Genomic DNA, 19,071 nt, shown 5'->3' with positions numbered 1-19,071 from the left:
TTTTGGCTCTTCGTCGGCAAGGCAAATCTCAAATCAGATGAATGACAAAAAAATTTATGCGTCAACTGGATTGTATATTGTAGTACACACGTTCATTTTGATCTGAAAGTAATTGATTCATGAATACATGATCAGTTTATATTTTATTTAAAAAAGGTTTAATATTACATAATGTAGAACATAAAGGAATCATCACTCTTTTACTGGAGGTGGGCGAGCACGTATTTCAGTATTTGAGACTTCGGAGGAGGCCTAGTTGATCGCTCCTTCGACAGAAAAATGGAGTCAAGGAAGGTTGTCGTCTCGGCTCTTCAGTTCGCTTGCTCGGACGATGTCGCCTTCAACGTGGACAAGGCGGAAAGGTCTCTCCTTTTCCTCCCCGAACATGCTTATTGTCGAATTTTAGGGCTCATCTCGCGGGGCTGTCTGTAGTTTTTTTTTTTTTTTAATAAATATTTTTTATTGAATACGTTCCTCTTGTATGGGTCGGTAATCGTGGAAAGCTTCGATGCTGTCTGAAAATTTTCATTCATTCATTCATTCATTCTTTCAAAAAAAAAAAAAAAAAAACTGTCCGAACTTGTAAAAATAGAGATTACGGAGAGAAAAGGCTATCGGAATTTAACTTGCTTCTGTCTCTGACAACAGTGTAGTTCATTACTGTATATTACCCCTTTGATGAATGTAAGAAATGGGCAAGATGATCCACATAAAAGAGTTTGAATTTGACAATCGTAGATTAACACTGCTATATTGTTGCTCCTGTGAGTTGTACTGCTAAGGATGTTCTCTTAGATTGGTTTTGGGATTACTGATATTGCTAGATAATGATGTGAGGGACTAATTGTTCACTATGTTTTACTTGTTTCGGAAGTGATATAGTGCTATAAGGTTTCCCTACAAAATTCACTGCTTTGAGTTAAATGAATTGTAACCGTATAATAAAAGCCATTGGTTTTCACTTTGTGATAAAATCTAACATTAGAGATACTTTTGAAGTCTTCTCTCGAACTCAACTTGGAATAATTGTACATATCTTATTATTCTGCATTCATTGAAAGTGATCTCCTGGATGTAGATTGGTTAGAGCTGCGCAGAAGAAAGGTGCAAATATTATTCTAATTCAGGTATAATTAGTTCATGTTTCTCTGACTATCTGTAATTGTTTGAATGTCTTGGGTGCTGTCTTATCTCATGTAATCATTGATGGGCTGTAGTGCTTTTATCTACTGATTGATATGTTTGAGCAGTTCTGTTTGTTTATTCTTGTTTGCACAAGTAGGAACTATTTGAGGGCTACTATTTCTGTCAAGTTCAAAGGGAAGACTTATTTCAGCGAGCCAAGCCATATAAAGGACATCCTACAATTCTAAGGTAAAGTGACAATGTCTAAGAAACTTATGAACTTCTCGTGGTTGTGATGGGAGCAGATAATTTTCCATTTCAGAGAAAGTACTACGTTACTGGCAAGTCTAATTGGTGTCATACATCTCCTTTGGTGGTAATGCCTTTGTATTAGTGAATTGAATGGAACAAATTGCTATTGTAGCCAAATACAGTGGTTGCAACTAGATTTTTCCCTAACATGTAACCCATGTTGCAACTGTGAATGCAGAATGCAGAAACTTGCAAAGGAATTGGGTGTTGTAATACCTGTTAGTTTCTTTGAGGAAGCAAATAATGCACACTATAATTCAATAGCCATAATAGATGCTGATGGAACTGATCTTGGATTGTACAGGAAATCTCATATTCCAGATGGGCCTGGTGAGTTCATGCTTTTGAACCTCTCTTTTGTAAGTTCCTTTAGATTTACTTATTTTAGGTAAAGTGGATGCTTGCATTTCAGGGTACCAAGAAAAATTCTACTTCAATCCAGGTGACACTGGCTTCAAGGTGAATTTATATTTTGTTTGTATTGTCGGTAAAATTTTCTATACAAACCATGATATACTGATTCATGAAGGTTTGGGAAACAGGTTTTTGAAACTAAATTTGCAAAAATTGGAGTGGGTAAGAACTTAAACCATATCAATTTGGGATTTAAACTTATACGAGCTAAAGGTGCTTTCCTTTGGCTTGTTTGAACTGAGGTTCCTTTTCCATGCCAGCAATTTGTTGGGACCAGTGGTTTCCAGAGGCAGCACGAGCTATGGTTCTTCAAGGTGCAGAAATACTGTTTTATCCCACCGCCATTGGATCCGAACCACAAGATGAAGGGCTTGATTCACGAGAACACTGGAAGAGGGTGATGCAAGGACATGCTGGGGCGAATCTGGTAAATTTGCTGGTGAACTTGCTTTCTTCTTTTTTCAAATGAACCATACATAATCCTTTTTGAGTTTTTTGAGGGACGAAGGATGGTTGTAGTAGCTTATTTTAATGCTGCAACTATAAATTAGATACCCTGGAATATTCTCTGTTTATGTGGTGAGCTTCATATTTTGACGGTTATCCAAGACGATGAGATTTTTGAATGTTAAAGGTAATCATGGAGCAATGATGTATAACTAGTTGTGGGCTATGAATCTGCTTAGTTTGGTGAATCCTTGGTGGTTTTTCCAAGTCTTCACTCCATTCACACGGTAGGAGCAATTTCTGGAGGCTAATAAGATTGATCCATTCAATCCGTAGCTTACATCATGTTATTTACCAGTTTGTGTATCTGTCCATCATGATTGGCTGGATGAAAGAAGGCTTCATTCTTCCTTGGCCCTTTGATTATGTTTTTTTATGAAATCAAAGACTTGCTCTCTCTCTCTCTCTCTCTCTCTGTTAGTTATATCTTGGCAATTGCTCCTAGGGCTGCTAATAATGAATCAGATGTACTGGCTAAGGAAGACAACCCCACCTATCTCTAGTAGCAGTGGAATCCTTCCCCCTTTTTAGTTGAGGGCTTCACTTCTCCCCTCTTATTGTAATTTGTTGTATCCTTCTTTCAGCAATAAAGCTAACCACCAGTACAATAAAACAAATGCAGGTCCCTCTTGTTGCTTCAAATCGGATTGGTAAGGAGATAATTGGAACAGAACATGGCAACAGTGTGATCACATTTTATGGCTGCTCGTTCATTGCAGGTGAAGTATTTCTCTGAAGATATCTGCCTTTTTATGGTTGATTCCATGCTGAAACTTGTCTATTTGTTGAACAGGCCCTACTGGAGAAATAGTAGCAGCTGCCAATGACAAAGATGAAGAAATTCTAGTCGCAGAGTTTGACCTGGATGAGATAAAATCCAAGCGGAGCAGCTGGGGTGTATTTCGTGACAGGCGGCCAGACCTATACGAGGTTCTCCTTACATTGGATGGCAGTAAACCATCCTATGTTTGAATCGGCTAAATGATGCTTCCTGAAAATAATCTGAATCATCTAATTCACTGAACAACAACAACCCAGAAGCCTGTTTAACAATTTTTCTGCTTCCAGCGTACTGGGTGTACTACGTGGATGCATATATCAGGACTTTCTTCCAGTAAAAAAATCATGATATCTATGTAAAATTCAAGCTTCTAATAGCATGATTCGTATTCATTTTTTATTTGCAGATACAAAAGTGACAACATATTACGTGTCTTACCATTTTCTGCGTCTGATTATGAATCTCTAACATTATTGAATCCACCGACGCAAAATGCCGGAAACCCAGCCGCCAGCGAGCGATTGGACCTAGACGACTCCTTGCGTGGAAGATCAGTTCTGGTTAGCACATGAATTTACATCTTTCTCATATAGAATGAGATAAAATACAGCCAGTAGAATTTAGACGAGCTGGCAGGTTTAAACGATTCGATAGTCGGTCAGCCTTTTTTTTAGCCGGTAATTTTATCTTACGATCAAAGTGTCCAAAAATTCTTCACGTCATCCCTAAAAGTTAGGATTTGATAGAATAATTAATGCCCACCTCACTGCTAAAAGCAATGATCTTAATCCCACTAACCACATCAAGATCTTTCTAGATTAATGATTCAGTCCTGGAAGCTTTCCACGTGGTTGGCAGCCTTCATCCATAAAGATATCCTCAATCGTATAATACGATTAGTCTCTTTCAATCAAAAAAAAAAAAAAGCAAAATGAACAAGGTTGTCATCTCCATGCAACAAATGGTTGATTGGGCTGTAAAACAGTAGTACTGGTTCCTGCAATTTCAAAATGAAAGCTACCCAATCTGGAGTTTCATGCAATCTGTTACCTAATGGTAGTTTGGATTGACCAAGGAACTTTGTTCAGACAAACAGGAAACACGAAGCGATCAGGATCTTGAGTTTTTGAGGAACCCAAGATGGGCACAGTGGGGATGTTGACTGATGTAGGATGTTTTTGAAGGAGATGATTGCCTTTTAAAAGAATTTGTCACACTCAGCCAAATCTCAGATCCTCTGAGAGTTATCAAGTCTCCCCTAAAACAAGAAAGAAGATCCACAAACACAATTATCAAGAACTACAGTACAAGACCAGCTTACAAAATTACCATCAACAAGAACAGCCAAGTGCCTTTTAGTGCGAACCAGAGGGCCCATTGAACAAGGGCCTCTACTTGCAAAACAAAAATCTAAGAAAAGAGCTTTCCTTTCTTTCAATAAATTGGTTTCCGGAGGAAACAAAGGGTTTTTTTTTTTTTTTATCTCTTTTTTGAGTTTATTGCTTCCTATAGGGATCCTACTGGAAAGACGGGTCTCGGAACGATAGTTCTGTTTATTGGTTCCAACAAGTGAGGAAAGGTTGAGAAGTTTTTTCCTTCTCTTATGTGGTTGAATTTGGTACAGTTCATTCTAACGGATAGCCTTACCCTTTTTTCTTGAAGTATCGTCCTCATTTCTGTTATGAACACCACCCACTGTTTCTTCTTCTTCTTGCTCTTCTTCGATTTCTTCTTCTTTTTCTTCTACCGCTGCGGATTCTTCGTCCGGTTGAACAAGATGCAGCTTCAAACGACCATCTTCTCTGCAAGCACGCATTATTTCCAGAGTGGGAATTTTGATTTCTCTGAGAACAAAACGCCCATCTTGCCTGTAAGACCTCAACTGAGTCCAGGGCTTCCCCATCTTCCCAATGCAAGTAAGTGGCGGAGGCGGGAAGCTTCCACCGGTTTTTGATACCTTAAAGTTTCCCCCAACACCCATATTCTCCATAGAAACCTTAGAATCTTTGCTAGGTTTGTCGGAGGATGAGGCACGCATTGGTGAAGTCCCTTCTTTCTCTACCTCCTTGAGCGCATTGCTGTCGTTTTTGTGATACTCCACCTCGTCCGAGCTCTCGAACCCCAGTCCCTCGGTGAAAGGCGGAGCCAAGCTCTCACAGTTCCTCGATAGGAAGCAGTCCTTGTGCATAGGGCAGCCCATGTATTCGGATTTGCAGGTGCCCAGAAGGGAGTCCAGAGAAGAGCCCTTTTGGTGTTGGAGCACGAGCTTGTCACTCTTGCTGCTTTGCGGGCTTTGATCGATTAAAGATGACCATGTCGATGAGGAAGAAGGCGAAAGGGTAGAGGATTCGGATTTCTCCTTAAAGTGCAACTCCCCGAAGATCTCCGTGAAATTAGACAGTCCGATTTGTTTCACGGGATGGATCTGGTTCCATGTCGACAAGGACTCGAGGAGGGTGGGATTCTCGGGCAATGGGTTCTCGAAAAAAGGTCGAAGGCTACCGCAGGTGGCCATAGTCGATTCCAGGGTAGCAGCGAGGCTTGCTAGAAAAAAAAAAAAAAAAAAGTATTAGAGAGACCCGGAAGCAGGAATAGGAGAAAACCCTTTTCTTAAAGAGTTGCGAACGAAGGGATCAAAGTAGCAAAAAAAAAAAAAAAACAAAGAGAGGTAAACACTTTTGCAGGAATTGGGGAATAAAAAAATTCCCGATATAGCCTGCTTGGAGGATAAAAACCTCAAAGGGATAAATGGAGGAAAGCGAGAGGGACAGATGTGGAGAGGCCAAAGAGGTTGAGAATTGAGATAGGGTGGCGGTGAAATCAAGGGAAGACAAGAAATCAAGGGAAGACAAGGGACGGAAGCTGACTACCATCAGTGATTTCGGATTCCAGGTGAGGAATGCAAATGAGGATTGGTGCTGGTGACGTGTGGATTTCACACCACAGTAACGCTTTTGTACGCATATATCACGGGCCCCCCGTGGCTTTTTTCTTCTCTACTCCAACTATACGAGTGGCAACGTTCAAAACACTTCTACCTTCGGCAACCTCACGTTTCCTCTCTTAGTCATTTTCTCATACAACTCACATGCCTTTTTCTTCTGGGAGCCGAGTGGAAGATTTCAGATTTCAGATTTCAGAAGCTGTAGAGTTCTCTTCCCTAACTGTTCTTACATCTTCCTTAATTGAATTTGCCTGCCCCGCTCTGGCCCGTTATTCTATTAAAGTTCGTAACTGTAATTCTTGCTGTGAGATTTTTGAAGTTGAAATGCAAAGAATATGCTGAAGAAGATGTTCGATGATGAATAAATGAAGGAGAATGAACCACTTGTTCGAAACCTCCTTTTGTAATTTTCTACACACAGGCTTCCGACTGCCCCACAAATATGCTGTTGGGAACACTGGTAGAGATTTGATTCTCTATACTGCTCATAAATAAATCTGCTGAAATGGCTATCACTATCCTGCGGATCAGTAGTATAAATCCAAATGGGAAAATTAAACACATTTAGAAGAGCTGGATGGGAGAACACCCACATCATCCATTATTGCCATGATTGCAGGGCAGACAACCACTCAGAATGTGAATGAAGAAGGATATAGGAGGGTACCAACTGACGAGAACCAATGAAGCAAGTAAAAACCAATTCATAAGTGTTATGAGGTACAGAATCATCAGTATGTGGAGTGCAAGAAAGGTTAGAGTATGACAAGAAAAAGAAGATACCTTACATAAATCAGAAGGTTAAATAACAACATAAAAACAATAACAACAATAACACAAGCCTTTTCAATATCTCAACCCCCAATCCAAGTGTTAAGACATCAAACGAACAGAACTTACATGACAGCAGCCCAACCAGGCAGTCCACCAGAAGTACAAATTTCACCGCCAAGCTTCAACTCGCTCTACCCTGGAATTGATGCGGCTTATAATACTCGTTCCCATAGATTTCTCGGTAGGGTTTGCCAAGCAGACAACATTCTGACCATTGACCTTACTAGGTTCTTTCCAAATGTTTGAGTTGCTCGACTGCCCACTCCTGTTTCTGCTTGTGCGTGTTTGTAACCAGTCATTTGGAACATTGCTAGCACTAGTTGCACCTCTTCTCTTTAAGAGAAACTCTGAGCGAGAGGGTGTCTCAAGTGGGCTACTGTCATGGATGGCCTTGTCTGATGAATTCTGGAAATTTCCATCATGGTCACCGGTAGTACCACTTTCTTCCATTGTGCAAGGCTCATTATCTAAAATGGGTTCATTGGCAACAAAAACCAGTTCCAGCTCCTCATTTCTAGGAGGCTCAATAGATGGCAGAGAAGAGCCCTCGTGACCATTTTCATCACAATTGTCTGGATGACAAGCTGCTGCATCATCTATAACAGAATCTTCTCTTTCTCTGAGTGTCTTGATAATAAGTGTCTTGAGAAAATTCATCACTTGAACAGCATACATAAGTGCTGTCAAAGGATCTGCCATCTGCAATTCAAAAGAATCTATCAATTTTTCGTTTCTTGTGTCATTTTTCACCTTGAACTGTAAAATAATCCATCAGATGGCAAATGTTACGATGGTAAAACCATTCAATCTGGGGCGACAACTACCCACATAACGAAATGCAACATGCATGCCATCACGGTGGTCTTTTTCATCACCCACCATAGTCTGATGGCATTCTTCATAAAGTGAAAGCTTACATATCACATGTCATTAGGAAGGAGTAACAGTTTTGCTACTCACAAAGGATCCTGCTCAAGTCAATCAGTATGCAATCTTTTAATAGGCAAGGTAAACCGCAATCGATCTTTTGATTTTGTAGGCCCACATTGCATATTGTGAAAACAATGGAACAGTTGACATACTCCATAAGAACCAAATGCAGAGTAACTTAATAGCATAGCATATATTTTATTTTTTAAAGGCATAACATATTTACATTTTTGGAATATAATCTCAGGAATCATCTCTTTCTCATCACCTGAGTCATGTTTGGTGCAAACACCATCGCGACATTGCGTGCGTTCATCTTATTGCGGTGCTCCTCCTGAACCACGTCAGCCATTAGGTTGACAGCCCAATCAAGCAGTGCACCTTCAGTTGATGGTAGAAGGCTCACAAGTTGAGCACACTCATCTTCTGATTGACATTGCATTACCTGCTCAGAAGAGAGAGAATCCAAAACCCCAGTAGGAAGTTCTCTGAACCATGCCTGTACATACCATAAATCTCATTTTCGTGTATATAAGTTATTTTTCTTCTTACTTTGAGTGGCATAATCATTTTCTTTAAAAGAATAAAGATACTTCCCACCTAATCTATATGATAATTTTTTTAACCTTCTATACTGACACAAGATTCACAACATCAAGAACACTAAGCACAAATGAATAAAATAGTTAAAAGAACGGTCTCCCATGTGAATACTTGACACCTAATGAACGGTCAAAATACTTTCACAATGCACCTACAGACCCATCTACACACACTGCTCAAATAAAAATAAATAAAAAATAAACCGCCGAGGTCAGAATCTCAAGCAAATACCTTAATCAAACCAGCCAAACAGTGCACATCAATGCCCTCAGGAACAATACCCCGGTTAAGCTGATCTCTAACATATTCCTCTTGGCTATTCTCAGCATTTATCCGGAATATGCCTTCTGCCTGCAGGTTCAGTTAAAATTTTGTTCTCTAAGATATTGCCATAAGTTTAATCAATCCAAATATCAACATAAGAGAACATACTTGTAGACCTCCTTGAGAATACAAGCGCCTCTGCATCAGAAGAAGTATGGTTGGTACACTGTTCCCTCTTGAGTCATATGAACATTGCATAGAATCTGTAGAAACCCCAAAAACATTTGCACTGCAAAAGAGGAGATCAATAGAGGTCCGGAAATTCTTTAAACATGAAAACAATGATTGCAACATGGTCCAGGTCCATGTCCCTGAATCACTTTACAGAATCAAAAGTCATGACTGGCAAATACATAACATGTGTGTGTCTATTTGGAACAAGTTTAAGAACCAAGAAACACATCTGGATTGTCAGTATTCAAATATCGACAACAGAAGGTCATGAACCATTGAGCACAAGGGCACCTTCATTCTAAATGCTACAAAGCATTTTCACAGACATTAGGTGAACGAATTTCATGTTCTTCTTCTGGATTCAGGTGATCGTCAATCTTTGACTAAATTGAGTAGTTGATGAAGTGGATAAAGCAATTAACATCCTTTTTTTAAATGCTGAAAATTATATAAGAAAACAGAAGAGAGAAACAGAGCTACAAAGGGAGCCATATTCACAAGCTGTTGGAGCAATTGACTTTCTTGATCTCTAACCTAAGTGTGAAGCAGGTGTATAAAGAGAAGGTGTTATACACCTGCTTCTCTCGTTATAAATAAATTTAAAAAAAAAAAAAAAAGAGGAGCAGGTTGACATAACACCTTGAATAGACAAAAATTGAATCACAACTGAAACAAGCATCACATATTAAAAACTGAATCCAGCATTCGCAAATGTGCATGATAGGGATTTCATAATACACAGGCAGTATAGACATAAAACTTCTCCATGAAAAATATGAAACTTCCGGCAATATGAACATGCCAATCAAAAATTTATCCATCTCCCAAAACCTAAAATAAGACCTCTAGCCGAAACACCATAAGTAACCTAAAGACACCTTCTACTCGTTGTGATTATAGTTCTACGCTTTTCTAATCATTCTCAAAATGTAGACTAAAAATAGGTATAAATCTTAAACTCTTCAACCCCACAGATTAAATTCCAAACTACCATACTTTAGAGTAAATTGACTCTTTTTCATGAATACATGTTCTATTCTGGACAGAACCAACTAGAATATCATCAAGCTCTTCAAAGTAAACCAACTGCTCCATAGGCAATACAAACCAGCCTCAAAGAAAGTATCCACGTCATACATTTGAAAATTCAAACTCACAGTATAAAAACTCAAGGCTCAAGAAATATGATGAAAAATTCATTTTGGAATGAAAAATACTACTGATAGAACCAGTAACAACAACAACAACAATGATGATGATGAAATTGACACCAAAAAGAAAAACAAAAACAACTATATAAGATGAAGAATAACAGTAATAGTGACAGCACAAGATAGCACATAAAACACACAATTTGCATCTGCAAAGCCACACTCAGCTTCCAAATTGAAACTAATGATGGAGCTTAAACAATTATTGAGCCAAACAAATTCCAAAAAACCAAAAAATTAGTTGCAAATCCATGCAAGCCAACCAAACATCACACTGAAATCAACTTCAAACAAGATGAGAACTTTATAACTAAAGAAAACCAAAAGGGAAAAGACCCTGAATTCCGCAGAACGGCTTTGGCTTTAAAGAAAAAAAAGATTTCCGACAAAATTAGACTCCAGGGGCCTCTACAAACAAAAAAAAATACAGATAACTTCAGAACTCGTTTTAGTAATAGCCTTAATCAACTCAAGGAACAACACACGGAATGAATAAATCAACCCACACAAAAAGAGGAAAAGAAAAGACAAATTCAGGAGAAATTGAACCAGTTCTCCAAAAAGTCGCACTGCCAGATAACTTTATTTCCAAAATTCTTCGAGGCGCTAACATTACGGATTCCAGGACAGGAAGCAAACTCAAACCGCAATGACAGTTTTTAACTAAATATAGCACAAATTCACAACCAGCAAATTCATCTGAAATAACAGAAAATTTTAAAAAAAAAAAATCCGAAAACAGAAAGTCAGCGAAGCCAAAATCTTCGCCTACGCCTTGAGCGTCCAGAGAGAAATCGTTTTTTTCCCCAGCCACCGTACAAATCCAAATTCAGGCATTTACCAAACCGAAAGTACAATTTCGTAGAAGGTACAAACATTATCCTACCTCGCACTGGGTGCTCTCCTTGGAACCTCAGGTTCAAACTCAACAGGCAACCCAAGAAATCCATTAAAGCGATCGAAGGTAACGTGTGCAACATGTTGTACATTAGTCGGCCAGCCGATCTCCATTGAGCAAAGCTCCTCCCTGCCGGTAGTCTTACAAACGACAATAGATTTTCTGAAAAGGGTCAGCAAAAGGGCTAAAAGAGAAAGTTGATCCTCTTCTTTTTCTTCTTCCTTGACTGAATCCTCTTCTTCCAGGATTTCTCTTTCGTCTACAGTACTAGAAGAGTTTGAATTAATAAGGGACTGAGTCTGGTGAGAGCTATCATTATTGACGCAGGATATGGAGCTTGGAGAAGAAGGGAAATGGGAAGGAGAATGGAGGACTTGGGCTGTCATAGCTGGCAATGCAAATAGGTCCAAAACGGTGAAATGGGGCTAATTTGGGAAAGAGCTTAGGTTCTGAGAATTGACAATTGAGTGGAGTTGGATTGAAGGAAGGATTTGGGGATGGTGGGACGTGAGAATCATGAAGTTTTTTTCCACCTTTGGTCTCCGGCTGGCTTTGGGGGTTTGAAGAAGCAAAGGTGGGAGAGAGAAAGAGAGAGAGACAGGGAGGAAGAGAGATATTTAAAAACTTTAATTTTATTCTGATGTATATTTTGAAATCAGGGAGAGATAGGAGAGGGTGGGTAGTGATGGAGATGGGTATATAGAGTCCTTTTGTCTGCGTGACTCAGACGTCCTTGCTTACGGCTCTTTTATTACGAAATTCGTGACAGAAGAAGGGAACCAGAGGAGGGACATGGTGGGAATTTTCTGATTGTCCATAACCTTCTCCCTCGGTTTCAAATTTCATCCAACAAAAATCCCAAATGCAAAAACTGCAAAAACACAAACGGGAGAAACCCCATTAAAACTCAAAACCTTCTTTTGGGAAACACGACATTTCAAAGCAAAGCTTTTTGAGCGACTGAAAACCACAAATTTTAAAACAAGAATCCCCATTTAACATGTTTGAGTTTCAAACCATGAGAGACTCGTAATTTCCATGATAAGTTCCAGTTTGCATAACACAGACGAAGTGCAGAGCAAGAAAATCATAAGAAAACCCCACCGTTTGGTGAGCGTACAGGTATCTGAGGAGGGAACCAGGGAGCCAAATCGGTCTTGACAAGAAAGCCAAGACCTCGTTACATACCAGAAAAAACAGGAGGAGCATCATGCGAAAGCTTGAGCGAAATTGGGGAAGTTAGGATTCTATTGCAATTCATTTGAACTGATTAGAACTCATAAAACCATAGTTTATTCAATTGTGAAATGAAGATAAACGAGTAAAGTTGGCGTAGGCTCATTGATTTTCTGTATGGCAAGTTAATTTCCCTTCTTTCTAATATTGCACTTAATGAAGCCAGCAAAGATCATCAAAGCACAAAAGTTGAAATACTTGAACTGTTTGAGAAACAGTTACTCGGATAAATCGACATGGTCATTCACCAGACAATCTTACTCTGATTAAATTCAGCTCTACCTCTCCTTTACCCTTGTGCTTTTCTTATCGCGATCCAAATCGTAAAGCGAGAAGTGCGATTATTCTAAAGGTGATGTTTTCTCATGGGCATTGAGGAGACATAATTATAAGGCAGGCTTGGGTCAAAAGTTCTCTGTTTGCATTGGGGACGGTATCTGGATTTGGCCACTGGTTGGTAAAGTGGGAAAGGAAGAAGTGATTATTGAGTGTCTGATAGCCCACTGTGTTGGCTAATTTTGTATTATTGGCTCCACTGCAATTCTTTTCTTTTGGGTCAATCTACCGGTGATGGCTCGAGGGGGAAAAAGGGCGAAGCTTCCTCTTCTCTTTTTGCACGAAAGAGACTTGCCATAGCCTGCAAGAGCCAAGAGGTGTTGGAACTGTTTCAAATTTTCGAAAATAGCTTTGCGGCCTCTGTGGTCGAGAAATATGTCATTTTAAAGAGCTTGGGGTAACACCTAATTGAGTTATCCAAAAACGAAGAGGAAGCTGTCCCGGCTCTTCACTTCTCTCCCACACCACTACCATCTCACCAGATCCACGAGTCACACCGGGGTCCAAAGGGCGAAAGGTTCCAAACCTTTCTCAATGTTTGTCCCTCGTACCACAATTAGACGATGGAAAACAAGTTAGTACCACATATCCGCAGTAACAAGTTTAGAGTCAGTATCGTATGTACCACATCATAGATGGAAAAGACAAAGGTCACAATCCGCCTGTGTCATAGATTACGGTAAATTCCTACAAATAAGGCGTTCCTGCTTGGAAATACAGATACTACGATCTACTGACTGGCTCAAGAGCTTCGATCATTACAACACTGTTTCCCCGGATGACCTGCAAGAACGGAAAGACATTCCACCATTATATCCAATCGCATAACAACAACATTGGCTAAACATTACAAAGTACAAATACCCACCACCATTCCTATGTCATTTTTCTCATTGCTGTTCAAGTCAACTGTGTTGTCAATGACCAAATTCATAAACTGATCAAACCCTCGAAGAGTACCCACCACAACCCTGTTTGCGTTCAACTTAACTGCAACATCCAGACAATTTCAATTATAGAAGATACTAACTTGAAATTTAAAATAAAACAACAAACATCAAATTTTGTAATTGCTGATCCTTTTATAAAGATGAACACAGACTCAACGGACTGAAATTAAAACACAGGTTCCAGCAAACCACATAAACGGACCACATCAAATTATTTCACTCAAAATCTAGCACATAGATCAATCCTAGTTCAGAGTAATATCATCCTAGAGAAACAAGAAACACTGAAACATACTCACCATGAACACAATATAAACGGATTTCTTTCTGGAAAGGCTATCCCTACCACCTTGTCACACACAAGGAACAGTCCAAAATTTTGAAATTAACATCAGAACCTAGTTTCAACCTTATTATGGTTGGGAACATGCAACTTTTTCTGTCATTCAAATCCTTAATGTGCATGCTTCATTGCTGTGCAGGCCTCCTCTAAATCTTTAAAGACCACAGCCATCCAAATCTTTCTGGCCTTTCTCTACTTTTTGCTTGTCAAACAACTTACGTTGGCACAATCCTACTTATTGGCTCGATATCAGGTCCATCTACTGTGGTGGATTTTTTTTGTATTATGTTCTCAAGCAACTATACGGGTTAACCCCCATTTTTAGGGGTACCTGTTGTATCCCCCATTTCTCAATGAAATCTCACTGTTCACAAAAAAAAAAAGTGGTCTATGTCCAGACTAACCCAAACACCTCTCCATGATTGCTTGTCTATTGGTCTTATCCTATGCCTTCTCTGGTAAATTCATCTCTAGTTTGATCTTTCTTCTTTCAAACTTCTACCTTTACAAAAATCTTCCAAATTCATCTCAGAAGACATTTTTTGTTTACTAAAAAGCATTGTGCTCAGTAATGTGGGCTTGGTTAAACACCTAGCATCCAGAATTTTGCCTTCACATCATAAGTAGGAGATTGACCATATTTCTCATTTATTTTCTATAACAGCAAAATATTCCTCATTTCGCATTGATGCAATTAATAACCACATGATTGGATTTTTTTTTTCTGAAGAGTAACTATGCAGTTGATTTCAACATGAAGAGGGACCTCAACACTATAAGACAGCAGAAGCTCCTCTATACAGCAGCTCCACCGGTGCATAGTCTGGTACATGATAAGAGGTGTAAGGTGAATAAGCAAAAATTGGTTAAATTAATGCATGGATGGAGAATTGAACCATTGGGAAGTTGGTTAATTGGTTGCTCAGGGAGCCACTGAAGAAAACTCCTCTGCCATGAAGAGAGACAAATTCCACGAAATAGTTTTATTGGCTCCCATAGCAGAAAACCAAACATGGTAATGTTTTAGCAAACTCTAATGTTTCTAAGAGCACGTTTTGAAGACTGAGCAGGATTCACACAATAACTATTAATCTTTTGACATTTCACGCGTCTAAGTGCTATGGGTCTTTTCATTTTATATCTCCTACTCTGACTTTTTTGCAATTTTGCCTGTACCAAGGACAAAGAAAAACTACAATTTAATTGACAAGATTACATTTTAATTTTTACAGATGGTAATCCTGCAAGAATCTCAAAAGGCAAATGCTGCAAATACCAGCATTTTGCATCAGAGTTATGACATAGAGGACCTAAAATGTTGGCCGCTTGAACTTCAGGACAAGAGATCTAATCTAAGCCACCTAGTGTACAAGTCCGGCACAGAATCCTAAATTTATATAGTGAGATTCAACTTTAGCAACCTAGAAAATCTTTTCTAAAATGGAAGGTCCACACCTAGATGGAAATTAAATCCGAGGATAAAATCCCAAGATCTCCAACGTTTTAGTTGACAACAGCCTGAGCTTTTGTCCTTATAACAGAGCTAAACAAGGTTACAACAGTAAGTCTTAAGCCACCGTCTTAGCTTCAAAGCCGAGAAAATGATTCAAGCAAGTGAACTAGGAATAACAAGCTATTTACTGAAAAAAAAAAGGAAAATTACTTCTGCTTACAGAACAGACACTTCACAAACCTACGAATAAATGAAAAAGCATCAAGAACAAATAAAAAATAGAAAAAGGACAGGCCCTATTAACGTCTTATCAGGTAGTTACGAAATTCCAAACTTACTTTGAAGCTTCTTGTCCATGTACCTGCGGCAGAAAGGTGAAAACATATCAGAATCGAGGAAAAAGAAGAGCCTTAAAACTTGCAAGTACAAACAATCTAAAATAAAAAAGACTCTTTACTTCTTCAAATCCGGGGGCTGGCCTGATCTGCTCATGGCGACTAGGAAACACGAACCGAATGCACGAAGTGAAGAGAGAAAATAAAAAATGACCGCTTCGGAAGCGTCGTCCTCTCCCCCTTTTAAACCCTAAACCCCGAGAAACTCCTCAGCCGGAAACTGGAAACTCTGCGAAAATAATTGTCCTTCTTGACCAATGTCTGGCAATATCTGACAAAAAATTTTATGGGCCTAAATTTTTCAAAATTTCTCCTTCAGAAGGCCTTTCAATGTTTCGATGAAAGTCCAAAACATTTAACTCCGAATCCCGGGATATGGGTCATGAAATGGGCAGAGAGGGCCCAACGTATCGTATAAAACCACTCTGAATTTTCGGTGGGGAGGCATTTAAAATCCGAAACGTAACGGTGGGTATAAGGCACATATCTAGCTGTGTCGATCCAATTCAGGGGCAAAATCTTGGATATTATAGTTGTATTTTCAAATTTCGGATACGTATCGCCTGAAATGTGACATGGGGATGCACCTGACTCGGTGACCGGAACGAGAAAACGATGGCGAAACGGCCGAAGCCCGTGTCAAACGCTAAGCAGATTTTAAAGTTTCTGAAATTTGAATAAACGCCAACGGCCAAATTGACTAAATACGCCATCAATTCGTATTTTTCTGCTCTCTACCTTTCAAAATTCAGAAAAATCAGAACCGTCTATCTACTCGTCCCTCATCAGCAGAGCTCGATCTCGTGACTCACAGCGCTTGACATACTGGGCCCACGAATCCTCGACCTTCCAAGAGCTAAACCAAAACAGGCGTGTTGGGTCCCACTTAAATCTGGCGATGACGTGGGGGAAACCGGAGTCCCGTAGGTGTTTCCACTTGTCGTGGAGCGTGGGAGCCGGCTTACGAGAAAGAACCAAAAGTTACGAGCGTCTTTGGGAAGCAATATCTTGGCTTTTTTGGCTCTGAGAATCCAGTACTTCTCTTCCTTGTTCTGAGAGCGTTTTTGGCACTTACTCTCCCTATTCTGACAAATTTTATTTTCTGCTTCTTTATCTGATCCTCCGGTTCCTTGTGCGGTTTTGCCTGTTGGAAGTTTCTCTGAATCGACTGCAGAGTTTTCGACTTTGGCATTACTCGTCTGTTACTCTTCTTTTTCACTTCTTCTCAGGTGGTGAGAAAGATTTATTGTCTTTCAGTTTTTGTAGTCTCTCGCTGGGTAGAAATCTCCGGTCGGGTTCTCTCCAATTGTAGTTTAAACTTTCGCGGTGGCAAAGTTTTACCCCAGTTGATATTTGTTTTGACAATATCTGCTTGCTCTGTTCTTGAGAAGGAACAGGTTAATATTAGCATCTTCATGAATCCCTAGCTTTTTCATCAAGGATTCGGTTTTTATACCTGTTTGTTTTTCTTTTAAGGACGGGTGTTACCCTCTTTTCTTTGGTCCAGACGAGCAAGTCGAATCCCTCTTTATTCTGAAAGATGGGGAATTGCTTCAGGAAACCCAAAATCTCATATAGAGAAATCGGACCTTGCGACAGCCCTGCCGGCTCTCCGACCGTCCGTCTCTATGGTCCCTCCTCCTGTCCTCGAACTTCCACCATACGAATCGCGCTGCTATACAAAAACGTGGACGCGGAATTCGTACCGCTCGAAACTCCAAACTTTGGTCCGGAAGCGGCGGCTGTGTTGCAGTGCGGGAAAGAGACGATTTCAGGCCCGGCGGAGAAGTTGGTGCGATATGTCGACGGACGATTTCCCGGTCCGTCGTTATTGACGTCTGATACGGCGGGTAGGGAGCCTGCAATTGTGGCGGCGGCGAGGCTGCAGCACCGGAGCATGTCGTCACATCTGGATCAGATGACGAGATGGGCGGAGGAACTGGCGAGGCGGCCAAAAGTGAGGCCGCGGATGGAGGTAAGGAAGCTGGGGCAGAGCTACTCGCGCTTGGTGGAGGTGATGATGGAACACGCTCAAATGGAGGAGAAGATCGTTTTCCCCGTCCTAGACAGGGCTGACAGAGGTAATTCATCGAAACAATTAGGGAGTCTCTCTATTAACCAGTTAATTCATCAGGTAGCTAATAGCTAATGGTCGGCCTTTGATATTATACTGTTATTGCAAAATCCATTTGAATTATACATTGTCTACTCCCATTTCTGTACTATCAGTTATTTATTCGTCCGCGGCCATGCATCTGGGTGAGGGATGCATGGATTCAAATCGATGGTTTTTACTGAGCAATTGATGATATTCCTCACTGGAGAATCACAGGCATGTGCAAAACCGCAAACGAGGAGCACGCGAGAGACTTTCCGATTATGAACGGGATAAGAGAGGACATAAAATCCATCATAGCGCTTGATTCAGGAAGCTCTTGGTACTATGAAGCCGTGTCCAAGTTGGTTGCTAAACTGAAAACCCTGCAGGTGAGAATACTTCGGTCACTGCAATAACTCAAAACCTGATCAGCCTCCCTCCTGTACTAAATAATTGCTGGGTGGATCGTGGTGCGTAGGAACATTGCAAGGAGCACTTTGAAGAAGAGGAGGCAGACCTACTGCCCCTTCTGGAGGAAGCAGGAATGAGCAGAGAACAGCAGGAAAGGGCCGTGGGCCAGTACCTGGAGGAGGTGATGGAGGCCAGCCACTCCCACCTTTTCCAGTTCCTCATATCGGGACTCCTTCCGGCAGAAGCCATGCAGTACCTGGATCTGATCAGCAGGTGCTGCAGCCGGCAGAGAGCAGCGACCATGTTGCGTTCACTAATCGAAGAGAGCAGTGAAGGGGCGGCGTCGGAACAGGACAAGTCCCTTGTGGTTGTCACCCCTGAAGCCGCTTGGAACCAATACAAACGCTGGTGAGGCAGCAGAGATTTCGCACCGGCACGGCGTCAGGCAAGGGCGATTCTTGTACATAAAGCACTCAAATTTTGAGGCGGTGAGCGTATATCTGGATAAAATCTAAGTATTCTTTGCGCCTTGTTCTGCTCTTTGATTAAAAAAAAAGTAAGGAATCGAGGTTTAGCAATATGAATTGTCGTCTCTCTCACGAAATCGCAGCACACATGGTTTGCTTCAAAGCTACTCCCGTTCCTCTTGGTTCATAAAATTCTCCACTTACCTATTTGAGGGTTAGTTTGGAATCCATCGAAAATAAAATATAAATAATAATAATAAATAATTATTATAAAAAAAGAATTGATCATTATTTTATTTTTGCTAATTATTTTAAAAATAGTAAT

General features: G+C 40.3%; 5 protein-coding genes across 6 annotated transcripts; 2 read left to right on the top strand and 3 right to left on the bottom strand.

The window, feature by feature from the left end:
• Positions 1 to 164: 164 nt before the first annotated feature.
• LOC137959700 (N-carbamoylputrescine amidase-like) lies at positions 165 to 3,551 on the top strand. 2 transcript variants are annotated; one of them, XM_068807030.1, is made up of 9 exons: positions 165 to 362; positions 1,079 to 1,127; positions 1,283 to 1,374; positions 1,616 to 1,767; positions 1,850 to 1,896; positions 1,980 to 2,013; positions 2,112 to 2,278; positions 2,981 to 3,077; positions 3,152 to 3,551. In XM_068807030.1, the coding sequence occupies exons 1-9, from the start codon at positions 280 to 282 to the stop codon at positions 3,328 to 3,330; spliced, it is 900 nt and encodes a 299-aa protein (XP_068663131.1). In that variant the 5' UTR covers positions 165 to 279; the 3' UTR covers positions 3,331 to 3,551. The 2 variants fall into 2 exon arrangements, with proteins under 2 accessions (XP_068663131.1, XP_068663132.1); XM_068807031.1 differs by having other exon boundaries at positions 166 to 362; positions 1,742 to 1,767.
• Positions 3,552 to 4,031: 480 nt separating this feature from the next.
• Positions 4,032 to 6,049, bottom strand: LOC137958796 (protein FANTASTIC FOUR 3-like). The gene is made up of 2 exons (XM_068805929.1): positions 4,787 to 6,049; positions 4,032 to 4,397 (listed from the first exon to the last, which is right to left on the bottom strand). Exons 1-2 carry the CDS (start codon positions 5,652 to 5,654, stop codon positions 4,387 to 4,389), a joined length of 879 nt encoding a protein of 292 aa, XP_068662030.1. The 5' UTR covers positions 5,655 to 6,049; the 3' UTR covers positions 4,032 to 4,386.
• A 795-nt stretch (positions 6,050 to 6,844) lies between these two features.
• On the bottom strand, positions 6,845 to 11,769 carry LOC137958795 (rho GTPase-activating protein 5-like). The gene is made up of 5 exons (XM_068805928.1): positions 11,046 to 11,769; positions 8,883 to 9,003; positions 8,682 to 8,801; positions 8,116 to 8,346; positions 6,845 to 7,616 (listed from the first exon to the last, which is right to left on the bottom strand). The coding sequence occupies exons 1-5, from the start codon at positions 11,441 to 11,443 to the stop codon at positions 7,026 to 7,028; spliced, it is 1,461 nt and encodes a 486-aa protein (XP_068662029.1). The 5' UTR covers positions 11,444 to 11,769; the 3' UTR covers positions 6,845 to 7,025.
• Positions 11,770 to 13,195: 1,426 nt separating this feature from the next.
• LOC137960612 (probable small nuclear ribonucleoprotein G) lies at positions 13,196 to 16,013 on the bottom strand. Its single transcript, XM_068808271.1, has 4 exons — positions 15,833 to 16,013; positions 15,714 to 15,736; positions 13,498 to 13,619; positions 13,196 to 13,412 (listed from the first exon to the last, which is right to left on the bottom strand). Exons 1-4 carry the CDS (start codon positions 15,865 to 15,867, stop codon positions 13,353 to 13,355), a joined length of 240 nt encoding a protein of 79 aa, XP_068664372.1. The 5' UTR covers positions 15,868 to 16,013; the 3' UTR covers positions 13,196 to 13,352.
• Positions 16,014 to 17,310: 1,297 nt separating this feature from the next.
• LOC137958566 (uncharacterized) lies at positions 17,311 to 18,691 on the top strand. Its single transcript, XM_068805632.1, has 3 exons — positions 17,311 to 17,851; positions 18,103 to 18,257; positions 18,347 to 18,691. The coding sequence occupies exons 1-3, from the start codon at positions 17,311 to 17,313 to the stop codon at positions 18,689 to 18,691; spliced, it is 1,041 nt and encodes a 346-aa protein (XP_068661733.1).
• The last annotated feature ends 380 nt before the right edge of the window (positions 18,692 to 19,071 follow it).

This window comes from Aristolochia californica, unplaced genomic scaffold, assembly GCF_029961685.1.
Source record: "Aristolochia californica isolate CCGP_79_NKW_82.1479 unplaced genomic scaffold, dmAriCali1.0.hap1 SCAF_3, whole genome shotgun sequence".
Taxonomy (NCBI): Eukaryota; Viridiplantae; Streptophyta; class Magnoliopsida; order Piperales; family Aristolochiaceae; genus Aristolochia; species Aristolochia californica.
Note: the sequence above shows the minus strand (reverse complement) of the source record. Positions and strands in the feature narration are given on the sequence as shown.